This window comes from Bidens hawaiensis, unplaced genomic scaffold (assembly GCF_021521415.1).
Source record: "Bidens hawaiensis isolate Kalapana, Puna unplaced genomic scaffold, B.hawaiensis_p1.1 tig00009022_1, whole genome shotgun sequence".
In the NCBI taxonomy this organism is placed as follows: Eukaryota; Viridiplantae; Streptophyta; class Magnoliopsida; order Asterales; family Asteraceae; genus Bidens; species Bidens hawaiensis.
This window is the reverse complement of record NW_027491658.1, coordinates 390,059-413,859: the sequence shown is the minus strand read 5'-3', so window position 1 is coordinate 413,859 and position 23,801 is coordinate 390,059. Positions and strand designations below refer to the sequence as shown.

The window sequence follows — 23,801 nt, the reverse complement described above, 5'->3', positions numbered from 1 at the left end:
GGAGAGATAACACGACCGTGGTGAGCTTGAAAGTGTCATTTTTTTTTGTCTTTTCTCTTGTACTATCAACATGGGGCCATGTTGAGGGACAACATGGCCATGTTGAGCTTAAGAATCTTCTATTTTGTTTTTTTCTCTTATACTTTCAACATGGGGTGTGTTGGTGTTAACAAGGGCCATATTGTGACTTCTAAATTTTGTATTTTCTTCGTATGTTCTTAACATGTCCAAACCTTGCTTCACCATGGGGTGTGTTGAGTTATTTTTCACTGTTTTTCTTCGTATATCAGCTCATTTATTCTTTAAGGCTATATTTACCCAGAGATAGAATTTATAAACATTAGTTGTTATTTATTCTCATATAATTTCCAATAATACGCCTATTTGGTGATTTTTAGTGCTAAAAAGATGTGTGTGTGTGTGTGTGTGTATATATATATCAATGAATAGAGCTTGATGAGCCAAGATTTCATCAAATCTATTAACCAAAAAGTGAAAAACCAATAGGGATCCAAGCAAAAGACAAAAGATGAAAAATTGAATGAAAAATATACATTTGTTTTTTTAAAGAGGTAACTTAAAAAATTACAAATTCGATTAGGAAGATACTTTGTTGAATATAAATAAGTTTCAATGACGCCACTAAATCAAGGAAAATTGAACATGAATAAATAGGTTTATCATAAGTGGTGATTAAATTTTAGTTTTAAAAGCTCACTTCACCTCAATCACTAAGAAAACCACATAATGTTTGGAGAAGAAAACAAGTAGAACGTTAGTTCGAGTTATTCGGGTCAACCCGAATTTGGAAATTTCAAGATCTCGGGTTCAGGTTGGAACTTTAAATGGGTCGGGTTATTCGGGTCTCGGGTTGCTTTGGTTCGGGTTTGGTAGTCAAGTACGGTTAAAAAACACACCACTATTGTCCAATGTAATATCTGGGCCTCACAAAACTTCCTAGGTATTCATGTTGTCCTCTAATCTATAAGTAGTGCATCCAAAACTTGCGTGGTGGTCTTGACATGAATTGATATATAGGATCGATAAACACAAAATTGATCAAACAGTTATTTCAATTGATAAGAATTTCGTGGGTCCGTTAACTCCTAAATGATACATTGGCATCATTTCTATACATACGACACTTACATACAACTATACTATAATGATACACTTGACCCTTGTACTTTGTTTATATTACACAACTAAACTAAAACATAAATAAAATAAATAACGTAAATCAATAAGTTATGATTGATTATTTTCTCCATTTATTGTATTTGTATTGTATACCTGACTCGTTTAAAATTTTTTATTTTCATGAAAGATTTTTTATTATGATGTTTATCGTTGGTTTGTATTTGTTAAGTTACAATCTCGATTTTAATGCTATATTATTATTATTATTATTGTTGTTGTTGTTGTTGTTGAATCATAAATTATTATTTAATTTCAAGTTATTAACATTATTTTCATATGTGCAAATACTTGAATCTATGCTCATTTCATTGTTTACATGTGTAATCGTTAATTTGACACGTTGAACATATTGTATCTAGATTAATATTTTAACATGTAACATAAATAATTATGGTTATCTTAAATTAATTTTTTTCCTAATTATTTTACTTGTCATATTTTATTAAAATAAAAACATCTTTCTAGCATATTCCAAACACAACTTTCTCTACAGGACTTATTTATTAACCCCGTTTTAATCACAACTATAGACACCCCTCATTTTCATTTTTTTCCTTTGCTCATTCTTCTTCTTCTTCTTTCTCTAATAATAATTCGTCCAATGGAGTTTTTAATTCATATTTTCTTGTGTTTGTTCATCTAAAGATCACAAAATATGCATAAAATTTTGTTCTTGTTCATGTTTTCTTTTCTTTTTTCTTCGTTTATTCTTATTTTCTTATTGTTATAATGGTTCTAAGACAATCACCTAATTATGTTTATGATCCACCTAATCTATAAACTATGGCATATAGGATAGAGGAGACAAATAACATAAGGTTGCGGGATGATCCTTAATGGTCACACCTTAACAAGTTGTTACATTCTTGAAGTTTTTGTTTGTTTTATTTATTTTGACTCAAGAACCATTAGGATTTTGATGATACATGGCCAAAAATATTGTATTTATCATACCATAAGTGGTTCATAGTTTTCTTTATCAAAATCCATTTCAAAGCATCAAAAACATTGTTGTTTACGATGTTTCAGATTTAACTACAGAATAGTTCGACAAAGGTTGAACAATAAATTTGTCATAATAAACTAGAATGATGCAAGGACAAGGCCTATCATTAATTTTACTGAGTAATGGTTCTAACGACTATTTATTTATATTTGTATTCTTTTGTATGGATTCGCAATTGTTATTTTAAAATTAGTGCAAATATTTTTACCCTTTAGGAAGATCGACTATTTTAGCCTATATCGGATCCGAATCTGGACAAACTTTCTATAGCAAAGTTGTTCCTTACATATTAATTTATTTGATTAGATATTTTTATAATTTTTGAGAAGTTATTGATATTTTTAGAAATTTATGCAATCGGTGACAGATTTCTGTCCAAAACTGATTTCGTTTTTCTTGTTTCTTTTTCAACTTCTACTTGTTTTATTTTAATACATATATGTATTATTTGACCTTTATTTATCCAAAAAGTTCTAAAGAAGACTTAATTACTTGGATTTAGGGATTACTTGTTAGGACTCGCCCGAAATTAACCAAAGTCTATAGGCTCAAATTCTATTTGTTCTAGGATCAAAAAGTCTATAGGCTTTTGATCCTTGTTCACTACTTAAACTTCTTTAAGTGGGGTAGTAACACCTAATTTGCATATGCCTTACAACCAAAAATTTTAAGATACTTCAAATTCGGCTTATCGCATTTAAGCGCTTCAAAAGGTGTGCTATTAACTCAAGCTCTGGTCAGAGTTCAGTTTAGGATGTACACATGTCTTACTGCTTCGGCCTAAAAATTCTAAGGCATATTACTTGCCTTTAACATACTCCTTGTAGCATATATGATTGTTCTATTTCATCGTTCTAACATGCCATTTTGTTGTGGGGAGTACGGTGCAATAAGTTCTCTTGCTATTCCATTTTCTTTATAGAAGTTGGAGAAATCATTTGATGTAATTTCTCCACCTCTGCCAATTCTAAACATCTTTATTTTGGTTCATAATTCTATTTCTATCATCAACTAAAATTCTTTAAACGTCTTAAATGATCTTTTGATTCAATAAAGCATACCCACATTTACCTTGTACAGTTGTCGACTAATAAGAATATATAATTCTTGCCTAAATGAGTTGATGGCGAGATACGACCACAGAGATCTCCCGAAACTAAAGCTAATGGTTTAGTTGATCTAGATTCTGCTTGCCTTGGTAATGGAGATCTACTATGCTTTCCAACTAGGCAGGCATCACAGACTTGTGAGGAGTGTAAAATTCTAGGTACGACTTTAACTAAATTCTTCCGTGTCATGCCTTTAATTGTGTTAAAGTTCATATGACAAAGTCGTGCGTGCCATATCCATGCTTTATCTTGAAAATTTGCTAACAGTGAAATGGGTGTACCAATCATCAAATTAATTATGTAAAGTCTATTATTCGAATGTTCGACTTTCATAAGAAGTGATTATATTATTTCATACAAAATTAATTGATAGTATTCCATAATGACTTTACATCCGAATTCTATTAGTTGCCTTAGACTCAAAATATTGCTTTTTAGACAGAGAATGTAATAAAAATGGCTACAACTCTTTGCTCCCTTTTTTATGTTCCAACAATATTGAGCCCATACCTTTTATTTCTACTTATGAACCATCATCAAAATGAGCATTCCCACTGATCTTCTCATCAAATTGAAATGTTCTCGCCATCGGCCATATGGTTGCTAGCACCATTGCCGAGATACCACATACTTTCATCAGTTAATCTATAGTTATTGGGCTTGATATCCTTTTTGTTTAAAAAAACAATATGGGGATCCTTAATCTTCGCGGATTTCCACTAAAAGGGTTGGCTCTTCGTCCTCTTGCACTAGATTGGCCTAATCTTATGCATGATCATTTTGAGGGAAATTTGAAGAATAATCTCCAAGTTTGTTACATTTGTAACATCTAACCCTGCTCGTGTCATCGGTGAACTTTCTTCCTTTATTTTGGTTAGAGTCATTGGACATGAATCTTCCCGCGATGATGATGGTGAAAAACGTCGATGGCCTTCTTTGACTTAATTCATTCCTCGAAAGTTTTAAGTATAACAAACCAAAATATAAGCAAAGGGAAAGTGGAGAATTAAGAAGGTGGGTTTGTCCCACATTGGTGAAAGAAGAAAGTGAAGTTATTCTACATGAATATAAATATGAAAAGAGAATTTGCCCCACATCGATAAGAAGAAAAACTTGTAAGATCTTTATAAGAAATACGATCAGAATGCTATTGATGATCTTTATAGCTATTTTAGATTCTTGAAATACGATCCTTATGCTGTTTATAAAACATTCTGCTCAACGATCAAGTCCCCAATTCAAAGGAATCCTGCAACCGGGTACAAGAAGTTACAGGCTGTTTTAAAGACCATTATGCTCCGACGGACCAAAGGTGAGAGATACTTAGTAATTACAGCTGGAAAAATGGTACAGATTGAAATGGGCAGGGTCAGGTTGAAACTGCTCGGGTTTTTTAATGGCCCAGATACAAAATCACAGAAAACCCTTTTTTATTATCTTGAATAAACCGAAAAAAACTTAACCATATTACAAACCATCAACCCATATATGAAGACTCAAAAGGACCCAAACCGAATTAAACTCTAAACTCTTAACAAATAGATACTTTAAACTAACCGATGTTTATCATGACCCATTAAAATAAACCTAAACACATAAATAAACAAACCAAGTAAAAAACCCAATTAAATATCTTAACTAATTAAAAAAACCCATAATTATCAAAATACCAGACTGCCTCTAAACTCTTTAAACCCAAATCGGTCCATAAACAAACCTGCTTCTTCTTTGCACCGACTCGTTTCACTCTTCACACAACAAACCTGATTCGTTCCAACAATTGTTTTTTTCCAATAATTAGTTGGACACGATAGAGAAACTATATCTTTACTATAAAAATTACACGTTGGGTGAATTACTGAGTTTCAACCCCTTTAGACTCATTTGGTATGTTAAAATTTTAACATAATCCAAGTGGGAAATTAATCCGTTTGTTGCTTTTATATTTTGTTAAGCTACACTGCTTGATGGAGAACCCATTATATCTCTGCCCCCTAAGACCATTAATCTGAAGAAAGTGGAATTCACTCCTGAGGAACGCGATTTCTACCACAGGCTGGAGTCTGATTCCCGTGCGCAGTTTGAAGTATGTTTTTGTTTTCTTTTATCTATTGTATATTTCAGTTATCTTTCATGCAAATTTACTAAAATAAAACTTATAATTGTATCAGGAATATGCAGCTGCTGGAACGGTGAAACAAAACTATGTTAACATACTGCTGATGCTTTTACGCCTCAGACAGGCTTGTGATCATCCTCTACTGGTCAAAGGATGCAAGTCAAGTTCTGAGTGGACGTCATCTCTTGATAAGGCCAAACAGCTTCCTCATGAAAAACGAATTAGTCTCCTTAATTGTTTGGAAGCTTCTTTATGCAGCCTTTGCAGTGTATGTTAAATGTTTAAACATCTGAAACAACATTCTTTGCTGATATTTTGTCATTAATATACTTCTAAAATTTCGCAGGATCCACCTGAAGATGCTGTGGTGACACCTTGTGAGCATGTTTTCTGCAACCAGTGCATACTTGAACATCTTTCAACTGATGATAGCCAGTGCCCGTTTTCTAAATGCAAGGCTGTTCTTAACACAGCATCGATATATTCTAAGTTGACACTCAAAAGCTCTATTGTTGATGAAATAACCGAATTTTCTGGTATAGTGAAAGCTGAGATTAATGACCCTAATTCGTCTAGCTGGTCCTCAAATGTTGTAGCTTCTGAGGCACTCGATTCCTCTAAAATTAAGGCAGCGGTTGAGGTTCTAGAATCTATCGTCAAACCCCGTGAAATAGAAACTGATGATAATAGTAATAAAGTCAAAGTTGTTAGAGAGAAAGCAATTGTGTTCTCGCAGTGGACTCGGATGTTGGATTTGCTTGAAGCATGCTTGAATAAATCTTCTATTGATTACAGAAGACTTGATGGAACAATGTCTATTGCAGCACGTGATAAAGCCGTGAAGGATTTCAACACTCTTCCAGAGGTTTGTTTGAACTTTTAACGATATGTTTGTTATTGTCGGAAATTTGTTTAAACAATGTTGTTCTTGTAGGTTACCGTTATGATAATGTCATTAAAAGCAGCAAGTCTTGGATTGAACATGGTTGCTGCTTGCCATGTGCTGCTTTTGGATTTATGGTGGAACCCAACAACTGAAGATCAAGCGGTTGATAGAGCTCATAGGATTGGGCAGACTCGTCCGGTTTCTGTTTTAAGGTTGACTGTTAAAGATACCGTTGAAGATCGCATATTGGCTCTTCAGGTATATATATTTAATCTTTCCATAGTTATCCATATTACCCTTAAAATTTACTGAAATTAGAGGTCTGCGTTTGTGGCTTTTGCAGCAAAAGAAGAGAGAGATGGTGGCTTCTGCATTTGGGGAAGATGAGACAGGAGGCGGCCAGACTCGGCTTACAGTTGATGACTTGAAATACTTGTTTCAAGCTTGATCAAGGTTCATTAATGGATATATTGACTTCCAGTGATGATAATTAACAAAAGCAAGAATTTTTTTTTTCAGTATCTTGGTAGTTGCTCTTTAGAAGGTTTATAGAAAGATTGAATTCTTTTCAAGACTGGTTTTGAGTTTGGGCTCATTGTATAGGATTATATTGGCATACAGCAGGTGAAGATATAGAGGTTTTTGCTTTTGCTTTTATTATGTTTTTATATATTTTCTGCCTTCTACTGACAACAAATTAATTTATTTTTGCTTATATATGAACACATATAAGATTGTATGCGGTGTCTACGGTTTGGTTTGACCAGTTTTAAAGATAGCAAGCAGAACTAATCCAACACAATTTGGCATGCCTGTCAAAACTTTTTGCTTGTGCAAGTCTGGGCCATTTAAATGGCTTTTTATTATTTTCTTCTTTTAAAAGTTTGCAATAGTTTTCTGATAATGTTACCTATTATGTATATATGTACAGCTGTGAAAATAGATAATAGAGGTAAAATAGATGGTTTGGTTTATATGGACAGTTTCAAGTTATAAGTTAACATGCGAATGAATCGGTACACCTGGTTTGCAATTGGTAAACTCTAGACCGGACCAGGTCTATACATACGGCACTGACACATTGTACGCTATATCATACTACCCGAATAACATTAACCTGATAATGACGATGCTCTTGCACAGCAAACTCAATTTCAATAGTTTTCAAATTAATCAAACACAGTTTCAAACAATATCAATACACATTCCCTAACACAAATCAATCAAAACAACAATCAAATTTTCCTTCATTCATCAACACCGTTCATTCAACCACGCGAGAATATCACCACGAACAACCTCAACATTCTCATCCGTCTCCCCAAACAACAACGAATGCATCATCCCATCGTAAATCCTCAAACTCTTATCCTTACTCTTGGCCTTCTCATACAACTCCTTACTCACCGCAGGATCAGTAACCGCATCCGCATCACCATGCAACACAATAAACGGTATCTCCACATCACTCAACCTCCCACTCAAATAATCCGTCACTCGTAACAATTCAGTCACCGTCCCCAACCTCGGCTTCCCCGTATACCTCACCGGATTCATCGCCCCAATCACCCTCTTCTCGGGCACTTTAACCGACTTATCAACCAAATCAGCCGTGGGTACAATCGCTAACCTCGGAGCAAACCTCGACACAAACATTAAAATCTCGGGAACCGGCCACCTGGGTCTAACGTTATCCGAAATCTTACACATGGGTGCAATCAATATCGCGCCGTCAAACATGTCTGGTCTTGTAAAGTGAGTCAACAAACATATAGCTCCACCCATAGATTCACCAAACAGAAACTTAGGAACAGCAACCTTAGACTCAACAGTAACAATAACAGAATCAAAGTATGCTAACAAATCTTCAACAACAAGGTCAACGTTGGGAACAAAGGCTTTGAGACCATCGGATCTGCCGTGGCCTTCCATGTCAGCCGCAAAACATGCGAAGCCGTTGGCGGCTAGGAAGATGGCGGTGGCTTGAAACGTCCAGCTGATGTCGTTGCCGTAGCCGTGGACCATACAGATGATGCCACGTGGCGGGGTGATCAGCGGGGTCCATGATCTGGTGAAGAGAGATAAGCCTCTGGGAGAGTTGAAGAAGGATGAAGTGGAGTTGATGTTGTGGAGTTTGTAATAGTCTTGTTCATCTGGTGTGTTGCCCCAGTAATATTTTCTTTTCTGGATGATATCATCCTTTTGTTCATCCATGGATAATATGATCTCACCTCTGTGATCTCTTTTTATTTTTGTTTTGTTTTTTTTATTATACTGGGCACGATTGCAAAATATAATAAGATGTTAATATTTTATTAATTAAATTGGTATGTTATGTGCGGCACACGTTTGATGACTGACTTGTATTTAACCATGTGGATGTTAGATAAAGCTTCCTTGATGCCAATTGCCAATATTCTTGTGTATTTCTCTTTTATATGTAAGTTTGTTTACTTTTGTTATTGTGAAAATTGGACTTCTTTTACAATCATGCTTAGTAACCTTGGTACGATTTAGTAGTCAGAGGTACCATAATGGAAGTGGAAACACATCATTATGGACTTTATAGCCATGACAGACCCTTAAGTCGTTTTTTTTCTTTTATGAAGTTGAAAATTTTTAAATTTGAATTTTTTTTTGTCATATATCTATATAATAACATATATGGTTTGATCGTATGGGGTCAGTATGTGTTTATATAATAATTCCTCACCTAAATCTTTAAAATTTTGTTGAACTACCTCTTGTGCATAATTTTGAATTGGAAATTTATCGTCATATGCCCATATAGCAATGTTTTTGGTTTGGGTCGAATCATTCGTTATATGTTTAATAATATTCATCACCTAGATCTTCAAATTTTTTTTGAAGTACCTTGTGCAAATAAATTTTAATGTCTATTGAATTTTGATAGGAGATGCCATTTACCTATTTCCCAAAACATTCTCTAAAATTACCTTACCAAGTTTCATTTTGTCTTCTCTAGTTGTAACATTTTCAAGAAGTTACATTTATTTGAAAAATCTTTTGATTTATCATGATCAAGAAGTGATAATCCTTGGTTCACTAATGTTTGGGCGTGAGAAGTTGAAGCACTAATCTAAGTCGGCATTCATACTTATTGCTAGAGATGATGCTTAGTTTGGTTAAGTTTGTTAAGCGTGTTAAACTGCTTGTTTAACTAGTTTTTAAAGTATAGGGGTCATATAGTAATTAATTGAAAGATATGGCAACTGAACAAGCAGGAGACGGTAGTTCGCACAGGTACAAGAGTCATATGCACCTGGTCGAATTGTCGTCTCATGCCTGTTCAATTGTCGATTCTACCTAATTTCATTTGTTTAAATTACTTTATTAGGTTTGATTGATTGGGCTAAGTTAAAACTTAACGGGCTTAATAAATAATAAGTTAATAAACTAAATAGAAAATTGTTAAATGAGTTTAATGGGTTAATTAGTTATTGTTTATTTTTGGGCTTAATTATTGAAATTAACTACTTTACAAAAGGTTTATATTTATAACACTTTAAAATGTTATAAATTTAAAGTTTCTTTGGACTCGGTGTCAAAATTTCATATGATCACTCAGGATTTTATCATGTATATACTAAAATTTATGTGTTTCCATTTTTTCATGGGGTGCATACGAACCCATCCCCAAGCTCTACGTCTACCCCTTGTAAGACATAGAATCAGCCTATCAAGAATCTAAATCCAAATACTTGATCTTAGAACTAAGCTTTATAAAACAAGTGGATTGGGTCACGCTAAAATGAGTTTGGGTCGCGTTAAACTAGATTACAATGTATTAATTTATCTTTATCATATTGGGTTATTAACAAAATGACCTCAGTTTAAAACAGTTTTAAAAAGCATATTATTACTGGTTCATCTGTTATACTTGCTTTTATGTCGATGACAGCATCACCAAAATAGATGGATGTGACGAAGGTGCCGACAATGGCTTGACGAATTGACGATGGTGTCAGCGATGACCAGTAAGTGCTGACGGGGCACACATGCCAATTTGGCTTCTTTTTAAGCTAACAAGTTTCATAAACGTGAGTAGACTAAAGCAAACACTATGTACTCACAACTATATATAAAAAATATATCTCTGGGCATTAGATCATATGTAGTCGAGAGGTCCACGAACCTCCACATTAGACACCACCTGCTGCCTACCTTACGGACCAACCAATTCTTCCACGTATGTGTTGTAACTATGAAACCCATTGGAGATGTTAATGTTATAGCTTTTATGAGATATCATACTGATCTTTTATATAATACGCTTACTAGAATTATACAAAGATAATAGTGTAACTTTAAAGGGAAAACTGATACATTATTGAACGAGAAAACAACACATCGAACTCTCTTTTATATGGAAACTAAATCACTCAAAAAACATAAAAATGGGGTGAAATGATCAAAGGAAAACGAGGTTGTGACCGCGCCTAGTAACTTCATATGGATCAAACATACGACCGTTTTAAGTTGGATCACCCTACTTGTAATTATCAAGTTTCTCCAAATGCGAATTGCTAACTGGATTGTTGTAAGTTGGCCGATCTACCGTAATATACTAATATAGGATGCACAACTTTGTTAATGTACATATCCTTTTAAGAATTAGACCAAATAATTGAGGTGTAAAGCCACAAAAAGAGGCCGAAGGTCTTAAAACTCTCAATTAAACAATTAGTCTAAGAAGGCCAACTTTTGAAGCCAAATAAATGCTTGAACAAATACCATGTGGGGAACAGGAACAAAACAACTCCATATACTTATAACTTTTGAAAGGTTAGGACGAGAAAACCGCACTTTACTCTTCACACAAATTATACCAATCTAACGTTTGATATATAAAAAAGCAACCCCTTAGTGCTTCTAAGCTTAATTTGGTTAAACAATATAAAAGAAAGAATAAAGTGAAGGAATCTGTTCTAGAAAGAGAGGTGTAAATATATAGACAATGTGGATTGGTCAAAGTATAAAACAGGCAAAGTCTTAAAAGGATAAAGTTGGCTAAAGATAAAGATAAAGGAATTAAAATCTAATTCTTTCGTCCTGATCAAAGACTTGAACAAAGTTTTGAGAAGCGAAAAACCACCCGCGTGCAGAAAAGTTAAAGCTATATATTGTATTGGATCAGTCAAATAAGGTTATCTGATACCACCTTTGGAATTGGAATCGGGTCAAGACCCAACAGTTTCTAGGTCCCAATGTCATTACTTATTAACCAGTATGAGTAAAAAAACGGGTGGGTCGGGTCGGGTCAGGTTGTGTAACATGGCAAATTGCTAGGAATTGCTTTTGTCCCAATTTGCATTTCGTTTTGTGCATGCAACATGCTATTAGTTGGCTTGAGCTTTGAAATTATTGTATACTTATGATTAACTCGGAGATATCAAGAACACAAATATTGATCACAACCGATTTTTGATTGATATTGAAAACGTAAACAGTGAAGAAAAAACAAATAAACATGGGTTTATTTATATATAGACCCAAATCCTTACTCCTATTATGACTCAAATACGAATTTGAAATTCAAACAAAACAAAGGACGAACATGGTTTAAGCTTAAACTCCAAGTAATTAAATTAAACCTTTTAACTCTGATCTCTTTCATAACCACTCTTTGAGTTTACCGGTCTACATATATGGTATTGCTTATAATTTCACACTCCCTCTCAATATCGATTATCGTAATTACCAAAAATTAAACAAAACTTTGTCGGTTTCTCCTAGAGCAGACCCTTCGTTAACACATTTGCCATTATATCATTTGTATGGATGTAAACCAAATCGACCTCACCATTCAACACTTTCTCCCATACGAAGTGGTAGTGCACTTCAGTGTGTCAGGTTCTAGCATGGAATATCAGATTTTCAGCGAGTTGTATCGCGCACTTGTTGTCACAAGTTTAACCTTGTAATCAACCTTTTGATTACCTTCACCCAATAACCACACTAGCCAAACTAATTCTTGCTTTTCCAGCGTTGATGCTCGGTATTCGGCTTCTATTGTCGACAAAAAACCCGTGGGTGGTTGTTTACTACACCATGATGCCGCACTTTCTCCAATAGAGAAGACATAATTTGCTGTCGACCTTCGGTCATTCATATATATAACACGCATAATTCGCAACACATGACCCTTTGAGTTCGACTTTCATCCCTCTCTTGAACTCAACTCCTAACCCATCATGTTTATAACATATTGGAACACCCATGCAAAAACAATGAGGGCATTTCATTTCTTGCATAAACCGACTCTAAGACCCCAACTGAAAACTCAATATATGGTCTTGTTAAATTTTCATAAATAAGGCTGCCAATAATTTGCCTATACCTGGTTAGATTTTCAAGCCTTTCTACTTATTTCAGTAAAAACATGTGTTCGTATCCATCGCCGTTGTAGCTAGCTTTGAATCAAATAACCCAAACCGTTGTAGTGTCTCGATCATATACCTTTTTTGATGCAAGATTAGCATGTCAGCTCCATACGTTTGTTTTGTCAACGCTTCTTATATGACAAGGATGTTTTCGAATTCGGTGATGCTAGGTTGAGTCGCGTTAGCTGTAATGAAGGTGCAACATTCCAACCTTAAATCATGTATGAGTATCCGTTTCATACGAGTGTCACTAACCCGAAATTAGGGATCAAGCTCTTTTATTTCATGATACAAGTTCTTGATTGTTAATAAATACTGTGAAATCAAAAGATCACCTTGGGAAGCCGCCATCAGTTCATCTTCAACTAGTTGTAATTGTGCATCGTTCTTCTTTGTGAATAAGGTCTCGAGCATGTCCCACGCTTGCTTTGGGCATTCGAGTTCTTGAATATGATCAAATAAAACTTCATCTTCGACCATAGTCTTGATTAGAGATGGCAATGGTTCGGGTTTAGGTATTCCCAAACCCATACCCGGTTATTAAAGTCCGTCCCAAACCCGTTGGGTTTTAATCAGGTAATTACCCGTCAGGTTTTGGGTTTTCCCGTCGGGTTTCCTATCGGGTTTTGATAAAATACCCGTCAGGTATACCCGACTCTTTGACAAAATATAATTAATCGATTACAAAGATGGTTACCATAAGGATAAAATATCTCAAATAATTGACATAAACAAGTTTCGACAAATAATAATTTGAAATATAGTGTATATATATAATATAATAAGCAATATCGGATACATCGGGTATATAATCGGGTAAATGGGTTTATGTTATCGGATAATCAGGTATATTAGAAATCCCAAACCCGTAAAAATGTTTAAAACTAATCCCAAACCCGTCCCAAACCCTAATGGGTCGGGTATTACCCGTCCCATCTATGTTGGGTTCAGGGTTTTCCCATTGAGTTCGGGTTTCATTACCATCCATAGTCTTGATGATGAGCTTCGTACTGGCCGCTTTCACATGCCATTTCACAATACTATCGTTAATATCGTTTGCGATTGTTTTGTCTCAGGACTGTTCGTTATCTGCAAACATCTTGACCATGAAGATACAATTGATGCATGTAGTTCGCAATCTGTAGCTTATATGATTCAATTTCTTGAGTTGTCCTATGTAGTAACTCTGCCATCATTTCGGTTTCTTGAATGATCCTTCGTTGTGATAGGTTTTCTTGAAAATGTCATCAATCGGAATCCATCAATCAGGTGGGAGACTATTACGGGTACAAGCCTATATTGTTTGGATCTGACACCACATGCTAATTGGGAGATATCAAAAACATGAATATTGATCTCAACCAATCAACTCTTTTGATTATTATTGAAAACGAGTTTCAATGAAAAGAAAACAAATAAATTAACACGGGTATATATAGATCCCAAATTTCTACTCCTACATGACTCATATACAAATTTAAAATTACAAAAAAAAACAAACGTATAAACATAATTTAAACTTAAACTCCATATAGTTAAGCTAAACCCTCTAAGTTTGATCTCCTCTGTAACATTCCATGTGCATATAAAATTTAATCTGTCCAGTAGGGATGCTTTTCGGATAATTTTCTCGGGTTTGGGTTATTCGGATTTGAGCTCAAAAGAAATTGACCCGAGAACCAACCCAAATAAGGTCAATTTATTCGGATTGAACGTGTCAGGTTAATTCAGGTCGGGTTTCGGGTTTAACAAGTTAAAAAAAGTTATTCAACTTCAAGAAGATCATAAATAAATAAAACCATTTTCCAAACCTTGATAAAACCATTTGTGAGCATACGTTTAAATTTCCCCTACACGTTTTTCACCAAGATCCATGCTTTTGGAAATTGTTGAAGATGAAATAAGCTAAATGCCGAATTAAAACAAAACACATAAAACTCTATATTTAACAAAAATGAGGATTACAAGATTAATATAGAATCATCAAGTGACCCACTTGATTTCAAGAAAGATGAATAATGTGTGTGCGAATGGTTATGAAAAGTTGTTAGTTTTTCAAAAGCTTTGTTTCACAAAAAGTCGAGTTTTTTAATTATAAAAATGATTTTTATCTTAACCAAACCACACACAAATAGGCAAGTGTACCTGTCGTATATGTAGTATAGTATGGGTAAGAACCAAGTATCGATCACAGACATACTTATTTGATTTTTACTACTAAATTCGTTGTATTTATTTAAACCAAAAGTAAACGTCATAGCAGTTTTAGTTTGACAAGTAAATTTTATAAAAAATTTAAAAACATAAATAAAAAACATTATTTTTGGATTTTTATAGAGATAATCAAGGATAAAAGTGTATCATCTTGTTTAAAACTCATCTTAACTTGGTTTAACAATCAATTGTTAAACATGTGATGTATGTTTGCTATGGTAATTAAATGTGAGAAACATCATTTTATGTAAGCAAATAGTTTATATTAAATATTTACAAGGTAACTTATTTTAAAGATGAGACAATCTCTTAAATTACTAAGTGAACTGTCCTTGATATTTTAGTAAAAATAACCTTTGTATTATACTTAAAACAACAATTAAAATTAGTTAAGTTGTAAAGCATTAAATTACCAAGTATTAACTCGCACAACTCTTGGACGATTATAGAACTCATGTAATAATTATTCAAGAGTTGTTTAAAATAGGTTATGTTACACACTCACTTAAGTAATTAAACAATTTTAGTGGATTAACATCAGCAATCCGTTTTCTCAACATTATCTACATTCCCATTTTAAGATGATCAATTACTAATAATACTTCATTTGGTACATGTTCATATTAGGATTTATATATTTTTTAACCAAGCCCTTATTAGAATTGCAGTTCCCCAACTTATCATCAAGCTCGGTACTTGGTGTCTCTTTTTAAGTTTATTATCCAAGGCCTCACAAGAGTGGAAGTTCCCGGCTTATCGTCAAGCTCGACACTTGGGGTATCTTTTAAAGGTATTTTAACATTCCTAATCAAGTGATAACTACAACATAACCCTTACTTTTTATAAATCGACCACATGTTCAACCAATATTATTAAACTTTAATTAAGATTCATTATAAACCAAGATGATACTACAGAAATTTAGCAAATACTAAGCTTAATGTTATACATCAATGTAATAGATACAAACATGATCAAATTAGAACCATCTAACCAATTTGGATGACTAATCTTTTATTCTAATGACTTCTTCCAAAAGCTTAATCTCCTTAATCTTCAAAGGTTGGATGTATGAGATAATTCCCTTATTAATGGTGGTGAAAGTGAGTGGGTGGAGTGTATCAAGTGTTCCTCCATGTCCATTGAATGTGGTGGATGAGCATTCAATATATAGGTTGATGTGGGCTCTCAACACGACCCGTGTTGAGCTGGGCACGGCCGTGTTGATCGCTTTGTCTTATTGTATTTAATGCTCATTATCAGATGGTACAACAGGAGAGATAACACGACCGTGGTGAGCTTGAAAGTGTCATTTTTTTTGTCTTTTCTCTTGTACTATCAACATGGGGCCATGTTGAGGGACAACATGGCCATGTTGAGCTTAAGAATCTTCTATTTTGTTTTTTTCTCTTATACTTTCAACACGGGGTGTGTTGGTGTCAACAAGGGCCATATTGTGACTTCTAAATTTTGTATTTTCTTCGTATGTTCTTAACATGTCCAAACCTTGCTTCACCATGGGGTGTGTTGAGTTATTTTTCACTGTTTTTCTTCGTATATCAGCTCATTTATTCTTTAAGGCTATATTTACCCATAGATAGAATTTATAAACATTAGTGGTTATTTATTCTCATATAATTTCCAATAATACGCCTATTTGGTGATTTTTAGTGCTAAAAAGATGTGTGTGTGTGTGTGTGTGTATATATATATCAATGAATAGAGCTTGATGAGCCAAGATTTCATCAAATCTATTAACCAAAAAGTGAAAAACCAATAGGGATCCAAGCAAAAGACAAAAGATGAAAAATTGAATGAAAAATATACATTTGTTTTTTTAAAGAGGTAACTTAAAAAATTACAAATTCGATTAGGAAGATACTTTGTTGAATATAAATAAGTTTCAATGACGCCACTAAATCAAGGAAAATTGAACATGAATAAATAGGTTTATCATAAGTGGTGATTAAATTTTAGTTTTAAAAGCTCACTTCACCTCAATCACTAAGAAAACCACATAATGTTTGGAGAAGAAAACAAGTAGAACGTTAGTTCGAGTTATTCGGGTCAACCCGAATTTGGAAATTTCAAGATCTCGGGTTCAGGTTGGAACTTTAAATGGGTCGGGTTATTCGGGTCTCGGGTTGCTTTGGTTCGGGTTTGGTAGTCAAGTACGGTTAAAAAACACACCACTATTGTCCAATGTAATATCTGGGCCTCACAAAACTTCCTAGGTATTCATGTTGTCCTCTAATCTATAAGTAGTGCATCCAAAACTTGCGTGGTGGTCTTGACATGAATTGATATATAGGATCGATAAAAACAAAATTGATCAAACAGTTATTTCAATTGATAAGAATTTCGTGGGTCCGTTAACTCCTAAATGATACATTGGCATCGTTTCTATACATACGACACTTACATACAACTATACTATAATGATACACTTGACCCTTGTACTTTGTTTATATTACACAACTAAACTAAAACATAAATAAAATAAATAACGTAAACCAATAAGTTATGATTGATTATTTTCTCCATTTATTGTATTTGTATTGTATACCTGACTCGTTTAAAATTTTTTATTTTCATGAAAGATTTTTTATTATGATGTTTATCGTTGGTTTGTATTTGTTAAGTTACAATCTCGATTTTAATGCTATATTATTATTATTATTATTGTTATTGTTGTTGTTGTTGAATCATAAATTATTATTTAATTTCAAGTTATTAACATTATTTTTATATGTGCAAATACTTGAATCTATGCTCATTTCATTGTTTACATGTATAATCGTTAATTTGACACGTTGAACCTATTGTATCTAGATTAATATTTTAACATGTAACATAAATAATTATGGTTATCTTAAATTAATTTTTTTCCTAATTATTTTACTTGTCATATTTTATTAAAATAAAAACATCTTTCTAGCATATTCCAAACACAACTTTCTCTACAGGACTTATTTATTAACCCCTTTTTAATCACAACTATAGACACCCCTCATTTTCATTTTTTTCCTTTGCTCATTCTTCTTCTTCTTCTTTCTCTAATAATAATTCGTCCAATGGAGTTTTTAATTCATATTTTCTTGTGTTTGTTCATCTAAAGATCACAAAATATGCATAAAATTTTGTTCTTGTTCATGTTTTCTTTTCTTTTTTCTTCGTTTATTCTTATTTTCTTATTGTTATAATGGTTCTAAGACAATCACCTAATTATGTTTATGATCCACCTAATCTATAAACTATGGCATATAGGATAGAGGGGACAAACAACATAAGGTTGCGGGATGATCCTTAATGGTCACACCTTAACAAGTTGTTACATTCTTGAAGTTTTTGTTTGTTTTATTTATTTTGACTCAAGAACCATTAGGATTTTGATGATACATGGCCAAAAATATTGTATTTATCATACCATAAGTGGTTCATAGTTTTCTTTATCAAAATCCATTTCAAAGCATAAAAAACATTGTTGTTTACGATGTTTCAGATTTAACTACAGAATAGTTCGACAAAGGTTGAACAATAAATTTGTCATAATAAACTAGAATGATGCAAGGACAAGGCCTATCATTAATTTTACTGAGTAATGGTTCTAACGACTATTTATTTATATTTGTATTCTTTTGTATGGATTCGCAATTGTTATTTTAAAATTAGTGCAAATATTTTTACCCTTTAGGAAGATCGACTATTTTAGCCTATATCGGATCCGAATCTGGACAAACTTTCTATAGCAAAGTTGTTCCTTACATATTAATTTATTTGATTAGATATTTTTATAATTTTTGAGAAGTTATTGATATTTTTAGAAATTTATGCAATCGGTGACAGATTTCGGTCCAAAACTGATTTCGTTTTTCTTGTTTCTTTTTCAACTTCTACTTGTTTTATTTTAATACATATATGTATTATTTGACCTTTATTTATCCAAAAAGTTCTAAAGAAGACTTAATTACTTGGATTTAGGGATTACTTGTTAGGACTCGCCCGAAATTAACCAAAGTCTATAGGCTCAAATTCTATTTGTTCTAGGATCAAAAAGTCTATAGGCTTTTGATCCTTGTTCACTACTTAAACTTCTTTAAGTGGGGTAGTAACACCTAATTTGCATATGCCTTACAACCAAAAATTTTAAGATACTTCAAATTCGGCTTATCGCATTTAAGCGCTTCAAAAGGTGTGCTATTAACTCAAGCTCTGGTCAGAGTTCAGTTTAGGATGTACACATGTCTTACTGCTTCGGCCTAAAAATTCTAAGGCATATTACTTGCCTTTAACATACTCCTTGTAGCATATATGATTGTTCTATTTCATCGTTCTAACATGCCATTTTGTTGTGGGGAGTACGGTGCAATAAGTTCTCTTGCTATTCCATTTTCTTTATAGAAGTTGAAGAAATCATTTGATGTAATTTCTCCACCTCTGCCAATTCTAAACATCTTTATTTTGGTTCATAATTCTATTTCTATCATCAACTAAAATTCTTTAAACGTCTTAAATGATCTTTTGATTCAATAAAGCATACCCACATTTACCTTGTACAGTTGTCGACTAATAAGAATATATAATTCTTGCCTAAATGAGTTGATGGCGAGATACGACCACAGAGATCTCCCGAAACTAAAGCTAATGGTTTAGTTGATCTAGATTCTGCTTGCCTTGGTAATGGAGATCTACTATGCTTTCCAACTAGGCAGGCATCACAGACTTGTGAGGAGTGTAAAATTCTAGGTACGACTTTAACTAAATTCTTCCGTGTCATGCCTTTAATTGTGTTAAAGTTCATATGACAAAGTCGTGCGTGCCATATCCATGCTTTATCTTGAAAATTTGCTAACAGTGAAATGGGTGTACCAATCATCAAATTAATTATGTAAAGTCTATTATTCGAATGTTCGACTTTCATAAGAAGTGATTATATTATTTCATACAAAATTAATTGATAGTATTCCATAATGACTTTACATCCGAATTCTATTAGTTGCCTTAGACTCAAAATATTGCTTTTTAGACAGAGAATGTAATAAAAATGGCTACAACTCTTTGCTCCCTTTTTTATGTTCCAACAATATTGAGCCCATACCTTTTATTTCTACTTATGAACCATCATCAAAATGAGCATTCCCACTGATCTTCTCATCAAATTGAAATGTTCTCGCCATCGGCCATATGGTTGCTAGCACCATTGCCGAGATACCACATACTTTCATCAGTTAATCTATAGTTATTGGGCTTGATATCCTTTTTGTTTAAAAAAACAATATGGGGATCCTTAATCTTCGCGGATTTCCACTAAAAGGGTTGGCTCTTCGTCCTCTTGCACTAGATTGGCCTAATCTTATGCATGATCATTTTGAGGGAAATTTGAAGAATAATCTCCAAGTTTGTTACATTTGTAACATCTAACCCTGCTCGTGTCATCGGTGAACTTTCTTCCTTTATTTTGGTTAGAGGCATTGGACATGAATCTTCCCGCGATGATGATGGTGAAAAACGTCGATGGCCTTCTTTGTCTTAATTCATTCCTCGAAAGTTTTAAGTATAACAAACCAAAATATAAGCAAAGGGAAAGTGGAGAATTAAGAAGGTGGGTTTGTCCCACATTGGTGAAAGAAGAAAGTGAAGTTATTCTACATGAATATAAATATGAAAAGAGAATTTGCCCCACATCGATAAGAAGAAAAACTTGTAAGATCTTTATAAGAAATACGATCAGAATGCTATTGATGATCTTTATAGCTATTTTAGATTCTTGAAATACGATCCTTATGCTGTTTATAAAACATTCTGCTCAACGATCAAGTCCCCAATTCAAAGGAATCCTGCAACCGGGTACAAGAAGTTACAGGCTGTTTTAAAGACCATTATGCTCCGACGGACCAAAGGTGAGAGATACTTAGTAATTACAGCTGGAAAAATGGTACAGATTGAAATGGGCCGGGTCAGGTTGAAACTGCTCGGGTTTTTTAATGGCCCAGATACAAAATCACAGAAAACCCTTTTTTATTATCTTGAATAAACCGAAAAAAACTTAACCATATTACAAACCATCAACCCATATATGAAGACTCAAAAGGACCCAAACCGAATTAAACTCTAAACTCTTAACAAATAGATACTTTAAACTAACCGATGTTTATCATGACCCATTAAAATAAACCTAAACACATAAATAAACAAACCAAGTAAATAACCCAATTAAATATCTTAACTAATTAAAAAAACCCATAATTATCAAAATACCAGACTGCCTCTGAACTCTTTAAACCCAAATCGGTCCATAAACAAACCTGCTTCTTCTTTGCACCGACTCGTTTCACTCTTCACACAACAAACCTGATTCGTTCCAACAATTGTTTTTTTCCAATAATTAGTTGGACACGATAGAGAAACTATATCTTTACTATAAAAATTACACGTTGGGTGAATTACTGAGTTTCAACCCCTTTAGACTCATTTGGTATGTTAAAATTTTAACATAATCCAAGTGGGAAATTAATCCGTTTGTTGCTTTTATATTTTGTTCGAGTTTAAGCATGTAGGATGCTTATTTCTCTCGAATTTATGCTTTGATACCAACTTGTAAGGCCCTGGTCCCAATGCCCTACATTAGCGTTGGATTTACTCATAAATAAAGTTCTAAATATCAGAGTTAAATAAAACTTTTGGTGGAATATAAAAACATCAAACATATTTTACAAAATCATAACATTCTTGTTTAAAACATTCAAATTGTCTTAAGATAAAACATTATAACTTTCCTTCACTAGATGCTAGTCAACTGAGTCCATGACATGTGTCCTCCTCAAGCCAGCTCCTTCACCCTACTTGCCTACGTGCATACTAAAAGTCAACTACCCTGAGTGAGTTCTAGTTAATCAAGCAACATACAATACATTCATTTATTACATAGTTAACCTGCTTTACTTTCTTTCGTACATACATAAGTATATACCTTCATTCGTACTTTCATACTTTCATACTTTCATTCTTTCAACTTTCATTATTTCTTGTTTAAACTTACTAATACATACATAACTATCTCTACATTTTAAAGAGTCTTTCGCCCTATAACATCTCAGATATTATAAGGGTCTGGTCTCTATCCTCTCAGATGTTTTAAGGGTATGGTCCCTATCCTCTCAGATTTTATAAGGTCCTGGTCCTATCATCTCAGATATTATGAGGGTCTGTTCCCTATCCTCTCAAATGTTATGAGGGTCTGGTCCCTACCTTCCATACATCCATACAACCATACATTCCTTGCCATATAACCAAACATACTTTGCCATACATACATTAGATATCTATATATATTTATACATATAATCATAAACATCTACATATATACTCCTCACCTTTTCTACATTCGTTCACCATTTCAATATCATTCATATATCTTTCATAAGACATTCATATAGCATACACTTAGCATTAAGGTAAGTGTATTAACTATCACATAGGAGTATGCACACAGCCCCGAAAAACATAAAAGAGAAAGGGGCTAGAAGCTCACACGTGTCCTGCTTCTTTCGGAATTGATGTTAACACCTCTCTTCAACTGAGCACGGCTAACTGTGTAACAAGGCACATAAGTTTAACTACTACCCGCGTGCTCTTACCTATCTATTATAGTGTCGGTTTGTCTTTCTAGGCTTTTATCATTTTTAAACATTACCTTTAGTTATTAATTAACTACGTATTCTTGTCTTACATGCCGCATAAGTTCTTGGCGCACAAGTCATTTCAACGTATAAGTCAGCGCATAGGTTATTATGTATAAGTTACTTCTCAACGTATAAGCTAGGCTAGCATATAAGTCATGGTGGCGTATACATCATGTTAGCGCATAAGTCTTGGACGTATATGTTATATGTCCGCATAAGTTATGCGCACGCATGACTTATGCGCCCCGTATAACTTCTACTCCCATACTTATACACTTCATACATATATGTGGCCACACATATGCGCTCCCAAAACTTATACGTGATACATACATATGCGTGGTTCATACATATGCGCTCCTCATATATATATATATATATATATATATATATATATATATATATATATATATATACACGTCCTTACTACATATGCGCCTCTAATCATATACTATCACACATACATATACCTACATGTACACATATACGCTGGTATACATACGCGCCCCCAAACATATGTGCCCATATAACATATACAACGCATATGTTCAGATCTGATTATCATTAACGCGTTTTTTATGGGTTTTTCTTCGATTCCAGCGCCGTTAGCCGCCGCTAACCAACATGATTGGCCGGATTTTGATTGTTTATAACCCAGGTAGCTTCGGGTGGTCCAGATTCAAGCTAAGGTGACCCTTAAGCTAGTTTTTGATTGATTAAACACCCGATTAAAGCTAGATCTAAATTTAAACGGCTCATTCAGCATCCCAGGGCTGCGGTGTCGGGTTCCAAAATGTTGGGTCAGCTGTGAGAAATGATTTCTTCCAAGTTTCATGCAAAACCGACTTCGTTTACCCGTCCTTTCATGAACCGAACACTACTCGTTTTCCCAGAAACAAACCAACTAACCCGTTTACTATCAAGTTCATTACTTTATAAATAATCATGTCCCGTTCTATCATTATACCAACTTTCATGCAAATCCGTACACGAAAAGTAAACCTTTTTAACAAAAACGTACCTTTGAGGTTTATGTTCGAAATCACTCGAATAGACCAAAACCATATCAAACGAATTTGGAATTGAGTGATTCAAGCAGCCACGGAACCGCCTCACCCTGATCTACAAACCCATCAGCTCGCCTTAGCCGGAAATGCCGCTACAGTCTCCGGAAAAGCTGA

At 33.8% G+C, this 23,801-nt stretch overlaps 1 protein-coding gene and 1 pseudogene across 1 annotated transcript; one reads left to right on the top strand and one right to left on the bottom strand.

Moving 5' to 3' along the window:
• The first annotated feature begins 4,004 nt into the window (after positions 1–4,004).
• On the top strand, positions 4,005–6,975 carry LOC143530748 (helicase-like transcription factor CHR28). Its single transcript, XM_077026202.1, has 7 exons — positions 4,005–4,124; positions 4,459–4,627; positions 5,271–5,401; positions 5,487–5,702; positions 5,781–6,299; positions 6,369–6,578; positions 6,664–6,975. Exons 1-7 carry the CDS (start codon positions 4,005–4,007, stop codon positions 6,766–6,768), a joined length of 1,470 nt encoding a protein of 489 aa, XP_076882317.1. The 3' UTR covers positions 6,769–6,975.
• Positions 6,976–7,442: 467 nt separating this feature from the next.
• On the bottom strand, positions 7,443–8,572 carry LOC143530777 (caffeoylshikimate esterase pseudogene; annotated as a pseudogene).
• Between the last annotated feature and the right edge of the window lie 15,229 nt (positions 8,573–23,801).

What these genes read in the sequence shown, in the direction of transcription:
- LOC143530748 (XM_077026202.1), top strand. Translation starts at nt 4,005, where the DNA reads ATGGGGATCCTTAATCTTCGCGGATTTCCACTAAAAGGGTTGGCTCTT. An exon ending in ATTCCCGTGCGCAGTTTGAA is followed by an intron (nt 5,402 to 5,486) that starts GTATGTTTTTGT and finishes TAATTGTATCAG; the next exon opens with GAATATGCAGCTGCTGGAAC. An exon ending in CTTTATGCAGCCTTTGCAGT is followed by an intron (nt 5,703 to 5,780) that starts GTATGTTAAATG and finishes AAAATTTCGCAG; the next exon opens with GATCCACCTGAAGATGCTGT.